The 8,332-nt window shown below is 36.1% G+C and overlaps 1 protein-coding gene across 4 annotated transcripts in view; it reads left to right on the forward strand.

The window, feature by feature from the left end:
• The window catches only part of RCOR1 (REST corepressor 1), a 159,844-nt gene extending 154,092 nt beyond the window's left edge, over nt 1-5,752 (forward strand). For 2 of the 4 annotated variants that reach the window (XM_014074033.2, XM_014074035.2), the window contains exons 10-12: nt 240-297; nt 3,301-3,533; nt 4,739-5,752. In XM_014074033.2, the coding sequence (XP_013929508.2) occupies nt 240-297; nt 3,301-3,533; nt 4,739-4,780 (333 nt within the window). In that variant the 3' untranslated portion in view covers nt 4,781-5,752. The remainder of the gene's footprint in view (nt 1-239; nt 298-3,300; nt 3,534-4,738) is intronic. The other 2 variants (XM_014074034.2, XM_014074036.2) reach the window with 1 other exon arrangement.
• The last annotated feature ends 2,580 nt before the right edge of the window (nt 5,753-8,332 follow it).

Below are 8,332 nucleotides of genomic sequence, written 5' to 3' on the forward strand. Positions count from 1 at the left end.
TTTACTTTCTGCTCTTATAAATTAAATGTTGTTAACTAAATAATGGACTATCTCTACAATTTCACTTGAAAAGGGATTTTAAAAAAAACATGCTGAGAAGAGTAATGCAGGCTTTATTTAACAAATGACTGCTCAAGCAATGCGTTCACTTTTTAATTTGTATACAGTTTGGGGGCTGAGGTTTAAAAGCACATCTGTTATCTAAGTAAATTATTCTCTTTATGTTTCATAATGCTTAGGTAACATTGAAATGTAATGCACGCTGGACCACAGATGAACAGCTTCTTGCAGTGCAAGGTATGGTGTTGCAAATATATTCCTGTCTGTAGGGAAGATGACCCTGTATCTTGATTTCTGATGGAGCATTTCTGCTTCTGACTCGTGTCTTAGGGTTGATGCTAACTTTGGAGACCTGAACTGCATTTACTGTAAGGTGGTCACACTCATTCATTTTTTCATTGACAATTTCCCATATGCCAGATGATGACTGACCCAGTTCCTCATATACCAACCCATGATTGTGGGTTGAAGTGGGTGGAGTTTGACTGGATATGCTAGCCTGATTCTTGTATTTATGATGGTGTGTGTGTGTATTCAATGTGCATATTTTAAACATAAGAATAGTTTCTCTCTGTGTGTGCATGCACTGTATGCAAAATGTGCCCAATTTCAGATACTTAACAAGGGTGTGCTTACAAGAAGAGGTCCATGTTTTTGCTTTCGTCAGGTTGTGGAAACATATTTATTAAATATTTAGAAATACGGCTTGTGGGATCAGTCATTAGCATTCATTTATTTATTTATCATATTTGTATGCCCAGGGGCACTGAACATATTTGAGATGAGTCATAACTGGCTTGTCCAGGCAGAGGAGGCAAGTCTTTTCAAGCCTACATTCTGTTTTGCAGCCAGTGATGCTGTTTTTATACGAATAGAATAGAATAGAATAGAATACTTTATTGTCATTGTACGTATATACACAGTATACCCATACAGTGAAATTCACATAACACCCAGAGACCAGGCCCAACACACATGACAATCCCCAAACACACACACACACACACACACCAAAATTCCCCGCCTCTAAACCAACCAAGCATCCACACAACAGACCAAGTAATTCTGTCCAACAGCTCACTGATGGCCGCCCTTTCGTTCATTGTTGAATGCAATTATAGCTCTGGGATAAAAACTATACAGAAGACGGGTGGTCCGAGTTTTAATTGTTCTGTATCTTTTGCCTGAAGGCAACAGTCCAAAAACATTGTAAGCAGGATGAGAGGAGTCTCTGAGAATGTTGTGCAACTTCCTCAAACAGCGAGATGCGAAGATGTCGTCCAGGGCTTGTAGCTGGAGCCCAAGGATATTCTGGGCAGTTTTAATGATTCTCTGCAGAGCTTTTTTGTCCGCTGCAGAGCTGCTCCCATACCATGCAAGAATGCCATATGTCAGGACACTCTCAATGGTGCTGCAATAGTAGGACAGAAGTAGATGCTAAGATAGATTTATCTTCCTGAGCATTCTCAGGAAGTACAGCCTCTTCTGTGCCTTCTTCGCAAGCTTGTTATCATTCATAGTCCATGAGAGGTCCTCCGAGATATAAATGCCCAGAAATTTAAAACTACCAACCCTCTCCATCTCTCCATCACCTATATGCGATTCCCATCTGAGAGCTTTGTTTCTCCTACCCACTATGAGAAATGTGAATGTCCCAGTGATAAGTTGAGACAGTGCTCCCATTCCTGCAATAGTGATTGGCAATGAATCTGCAGGGAAATAGAATTGTGATTGAGTAGATTCAAGTACAGCAACACATCTGATTGAGAGATGATACAACTAGCATTAATGCAGACTAGGAAAGGGAGGGCATCATCAAGGCCATAGGATTGAAGAAATGCAGTGGTGGCATTTGGATCTTGCTCACAAGATGCCAAAAGGAAAGGAGAAGCTTCTGGAGTAAAAGGTATATTAACCACTTAAATGATCCAGCCAGCATGTCTTCAAATTGATAATCAGATTATTTAATGATATTATCATTGAGGTTTACACAAAGTCATTAATTTCAGGGGATCATTGCATATCCAGATTTGAGAAGCTCTATATTAATCAATTAAATATTTTAGTAGTGTAGTTGCTTGTGCTGTTAATATTTTGTTTCATTTTAAAATGATTTTGGAATATTTACATCAAGAATGTGAACATACTTCTATAGATGCAATATAAAAATGTAGCAAACGGATTAAAAAGGGGAAATAATTACACAGCGTATAGAGTTTAGTTTTTTTGCTGCCTTTAAAAAAAACAATGAACAATTAACATTAAAATCACCATATTCACCTTGCCTTGATATGATGTTTTTCATCATTAGAGCAGCATACTAGATAGCATATTATATTCACTGGGCTACCCAATGGTGAAGTCCTTCACAGTACTCTTGATGCTTGATGGTGTATCAAGTTTTCAGGATTGCTTCACTTTTAAAAGATTGTTGCTGGGTTTTAATTTGTTGTTAACAAATTCACCAGCTGGGCTTTTGAATTGGATGGCCTTAAATTAATTTATAACTATCATTTCATTTACACTTTGTTAGAAGCAGTGATAAGTAAAGTACACAACAGTAGAAAGAATTAATAAAGGTGGGGGGGATCTCAGTGTGGGAAAAATTAAAAGGAAATATAGCTAAATCTATATTTGGCCATAAGAAATATTTTCAAACATATAGTTTTAGTAACATAATTGGTTTAATTGGTTTTATGATGAGTCTAAATTGTAGAGTTGTCTTGCATGAGATTGGTGGCCATGTTTGATGAATAAAATTCAATAATAAATAAATAACCATATTGAGGCAGAATCTTAAGAAAGCCAAGATTTATCACTCTTCTATAAACCTATAATTGGTTTAGAAACAGTGTGACCCTTGATGTATCCCTTAAATTTAGTTGTTGACTTTGAAACTATAAATAGTATATCCATTCAATCTCAAGGAGGTTCATTTACTGTGTCAATAAATTCTCTACAACCTCTACAGCATGCATTTTTTGCAGTACTGTTGATGCAAATACCCGCTCATCAAGTTTTATTCTGATATCTCATTCAAGGTCACAAGGGGATCTAGGCTAAATTTTCACAGCCATGTCTACTGGATGATCTTAGGCCACTCAGTCTAATCTAGCTCCCTGCATGCTTGTGAAAATACATGCTACTCTGAACACAATTCCTTAGTATGAGTTTAAAGGTTATATATACATTTCCTCTGGGCTTCAGAAATGGTCTTGAAAGATATGTTTTCTTTTGTAGCAATCAGGAAATATGGTCGTGATTTTCAAGCAATCTCTGATGTCATTGGAAACAAATCTGTGGTGCAAGTGAAAAACTTTTTTGTAAATTATCGGCGGCGTTTTAACATAGACGAAGTTCTACAGGAGTGGGAAGCTGAGCATGGGAAGGCCGAGACAAATGGAACCAGTACACAGAAACCTGTCAAATCCCCGGATAATACTATTAAAGTATCTGAAGAAGAAGATGAGGTAGTAGTAGGTTTTATTTTACTATTTGAAAGCACTATATATTTATTGTCTCAAACTGGATTATAGTGTTTTTGGTAGTGTCAACTCTTTGGTTAGCTTTTGGATAACTGTACTATGTAACCTTTGGGACCTAGTGGCTCAGTGGCAAAGACGCTGAGTTTGTCAGTCAGAAAGATTGGCAGTTCGGCGGTTCGAATCCCTAGCGCCAGGTAACAGAGTGAGCTCCCGTTACTTGTCCCAGCTTCTGCCAACCTAGCAGTTTGAAAGCATGTAAAAATGCAAGTAGAAAAAATAGGAACCACATTTGGTGGGAAGGTAACAGTGCTCCATGCACTTTTGCTGTTTAGTCATGCCGGCCACATGACCACGGAGGCGTCTTCGGACAGCGTTGGCTCTTTGGCTTTGAAACGGAGATGAGCCCCACCCCCTAGAGTCAGGAACGACTAGCATATATGTGTGAGGGAAACCTTTACTGTTACTATATAGCCATGCTGTTTGGAAATGGATGTCATCACTTAAGGTCATGGTTGTCCCAATTGTGCTTTTCCAAAAGGCAATTTGTTTTAGTTTTTTTCTTTGAAAATGTTTTGCTTCTCATCCAAGAAGCTTCTTCAGTTCTTGGATGAGAAGCGAAATGTTTTCAAACAAAAACAAAGTCCAGTTGCCTTTTGGAAAAGCACCTTTGGGTCTCTTAGGGGTATCATAGTGTAATCTATAAAATCCTCCTTTTCAGTCATATTTGCTCCCCTGGTTTTCGTTTCATACTTTTTAATATTACTATGCATTTGTAGTGTGGTTTTAGACTATTATTTGTAGTTTTTAATTTATTTTGGCATTATTTACAATTCCATAAATATCTGAAGCAGTGAAACAGAAATGTATAAATTTGTGGCAAAAGTTTGACATTTGCGCTAACATTTTTTCCCTCTTTCTCGCTTCATTGGAAATAATGCTTCTGATGATAGATCTTGGTGTTTCAGAATTCTATTTGTTTTAGACAATTGAGAATTCCAATAATAGAATCTGAGGAGAGAGAGGCTTATTAATTTATTGCTCTACATAACTATCTGTGGGTTTCCCTTTCTTTCAATGTCTGCTCTTCTTTCTTAAACCAGAAATGAAATGAAATAAAAGGGGTATGTGCACGTGCATAAGAAAATAATTTTAAAATGTTGCTTACTGCTACCATCGATTTTCTTCTCTTGCAGGCTACTTCTGTTTTGGATGTCAGATATTCATCCACTTCATGAAAAACTCAGGTAGCCTTGAACAATGTTATGTTTGACTACTATGCTATCTGAAATATCAGGTATTAGCAAAACTTCGGACAGCCATCTGCATCATAACTCTGTGGACAAGCAGCTATTACCAAAAAAGAGAGAGAGAAAGAGGGAGGACAGATCACAAATATAGGCAAACACTACTGTTCCTGTTCTGTATTTGCCTTAACTTTCTCTTCAATCTTCCCAACCAACCACCAATCCAATCTCTGCAACTCCTGGAACAAGCTCTCAGATTTCAACACCATCAAGTTTTAAAGCATCAGTGACTTCTTGAACCATCTACATCGCTTTCTGTAAACTTTGATTAACCAACCTGGCTCCTCGTCATGTTCACAAGTTACCTCCTGACATCAGGGGCATTTCTAAAAAATACTCTGTATTAAGATAATAGTATGCATTTCTATATGCCCTTGTATGATTTAAACTTATTTTTATGATATAATCATTGCTGATAAGGTAACCTTTTATTTTATTTTTTTAATGAGTGAGTTTCCTGTTAAGAAACGTATTGTGTTTAGGCTAATTAATCCTTTCAAAAGTGATGTCCTCCAGTGGTCCCAATACTTGGAGGAAAGCTGTGCTAGTTGGTCTAGTAGTTTATTTGAAATTAATGATGGGGGTGGGGGGGGCGATGTGATTTTCAGAATAGAAAACAGATTTTTCCTGTGTCTTAATTCTGTTCTTATAATCAATTCCTCCTTAGAAAGCTCACTGATATTAATTGTGATTTTTATTATTATTATTATAATTATTATAATGAACCTTTTTATTTAGTGCAAAAGGGAATGTGCAGTGTGTAACCTTGCTTTGATTCTATATATGCATATACTTTGCCATTCAGTGGACTTGCATTATAATCTCTAGGTGAGTAGCAAAATAAGTGATTTGATTGGATATCCTGGGGTTTAAGACATAGCAACAGCTTGTTCTAATTTGAGGTGCATTGGGGACCTCATTTTCTATTGAGGTGAGTGGAAGCTACCTCTTAGCTTCCCATGGTTAATTGCTGGTCTGGATGAGAGCTTAGTAGCAGTAATCACAAATCCAAAATAGAGTGCATCAGTACTTAAAATGCTTGTTGGCAAGTAATCTTCCAATCATACATTTTATTCCATTTCCACCCAAGCCATGGCTCTCCTCAGATGACTCTAGGCATTTGGCTTTGACAGTATGAGAGGTCCATTCTTCTAAAAGATGCACAGATGTGGGGTTTTTTTAAATCAGTGAGTTAGTTCTAACAATAGAAAGTTAAGTTAGTATTTTAATTGGGCATGCAGCAATATTTTCCCCCACATTGACTTCTCAATTCAAATGCACAAATCAGATAAAAATGAACTTGTAACTACAGTTACTTTTTCAGTTCCTGAAGACAGTGTGTGAAATAATTTACCCCTAGCAATTGATTTAACAATTAACAACTGCAAAAAAATGTTTCCTTCACTCATAGCTTATTATGTTAGGGCTTGCCTTTGTCAGCTAGGATTGACCACCTATTTACCAATTAATAATTAAATGTTGCAATGACACCACAACAAGTGCTAGAAAAACACCAGAAATGTTTGAGTTGGGTGACCCTGATCCTGGCATAACCATTAAGGAAATCTTTCTCTGTCTGTAAGAAGAGAAGCCATGGAGAAGTCTTAAGAATCAATAGAGAATAAATCTTTAAAAAGAATGACAAACAGCTGGTATAATGTAGAACAGAGAAGTAGAAAAGCCCTAAGATGCATATGGCAAAACCCATGTGCCCCCCCCCCAAATTATCTTCCAGTAATACTGCTTTATGTTTATGAAATCTGACTCAAATTATCAGCTCTGGGAAATTGTTATTTTGTGTATTTTAAATACCCAATTCATGCTTCTCCAACTTGGCGTTACAGGATGTGTTGATATTTTAGTCTTTAGTTATGCTGTTTGGAAATGTAGGCGTCATCTGGAGGGTGCCAGGTTGAAGAAACAGATTTATTCTCTTTATGTGAAGCTGAGTGTTTGCTAAACACTTTAAAATGTTTTGATAAAGAATTGGCATATTTTAATTATGTTATAAGGCAAACTTGGTATATGATCCAGTCCTTTTGGGTGGGTGGGATGATTTTTTAAATCTAGCTACAATGATAGGCAGTGTGCAATTTTATAAAATCTGAAAAATATATATGTAAATATTTTATATTCTATTAGCAAAAAAATTAGAATAAGATAGAGCAGCAGAAGTGGACTGCCTGAAATCTATGTTAGCTAAGAGCTAAAATGTATGATAATTGCTTTATGTGATGTGTGTATTGTTGGGTTGTACCATTTTAGACTGCAGCAAAAATTAAATGTTCATAAGCTCCACCATATTTTTATACACAAAAATTTGGAAGAACATATGCACAGCTTTGTACATTGTTGCATACACACGTTCTACTTAATTTCCTTGGTCACAAATGGGTTGAACCAACTATAATGGTTGGACTAGCACATCATGCTAAGCCATAACCCATGGTTCACAGATAACAGTGGTTATAACTATGGGTCATACAACATGCTAAACCAAAACAAAATGAGATATATTCCACATTTTTGTTTATCTGGAACAGATATTGCATTGATATTCAGTTTGCCAAAAACCAGTGATCTGAGTCTTTCTAAATTACTGTCTTTTAAACAAGTTATAACAATGTTTGCACTTTTTTAAAAAAAAAAAAACATTGATATGTAGATTTCTTAAAACAAATTTACAGTTCATTTCTTTCATCCCTATTCGTTTCAGTAACATATAAACAACATTCCTTCTTCTTGAATGACATTACTAACTTAGTGACCCTAAAGCTGTTTAATCCTAGTGAAAAACAGATGAATACAAAGTGAAGGTTCCTTTTAATGTGGTGCTAATAGTAAGTAATCCATAGAAGTGGTTTGTCCTTCTTCTCCAAACAAGCCCCAGGGACCTCCTGAATAGAATGAGAGAGGAGGAGGAGGAGGAACTGGCCTTAGGAGGTCATAGTAACTGAACAGAAATCTCTCTCTCATGAGCAGAAACATCATCTGTATACCATCCAGATTTTTCTAGAACAAAGGTGAACAAGACAAAAGTTCATTAGGTAACTAGTTCCTTGAACATAAATGAATTAAATCATATTTTCATTATGACATTGTTAACATTTAATCACTGCTCCAGCCTCAAGTGGTACAATTAAATGATGAATCTAATAATCATGTGGCTTAGCTCTGAATACTAATATGTTGTATTGCTCTCTTTTGTGAATTTACCAAACAATATAATCAGAAAAAGATTCAGTTTTGGCTCATTCCCGAGGAAATTGACACAGAATCCCTCTATGAGGACGATAACTTATGTATATTTTCTCATTGTTTCATTACTATCATATTGTAGATTTCCCCCCTGTTAACTAAACTATGCTTGTAATTGTTCCATTGTGAAATGGAAAACTTATTTAGCTTTTAGGGTTTTTTAAAAAAAATCTGATGTTTTTGTATGGGACAAACCAGATTTATTGTTCAAGCATTATTTAATCA

The sequence above is a fragment of the Thamnophis sirtalis genome, unplaced genomic scaffold, assembly GCF_051295495.1.
Source record: "Thamnophis sirtalis isolate CommonGarterSnake01/CBP01778 unplaced genomic scaffold, rThaSir2_p1.2 scaffold_1, whole genome shotgun sequence".
Taxonomy (NCBI): domain Eukaryota; kingdom Metazoa; phylum Chordata; class Lepidosauria; order Squamata; family Natricidae; genus Thamnophis; species Thamnophis sirtalis.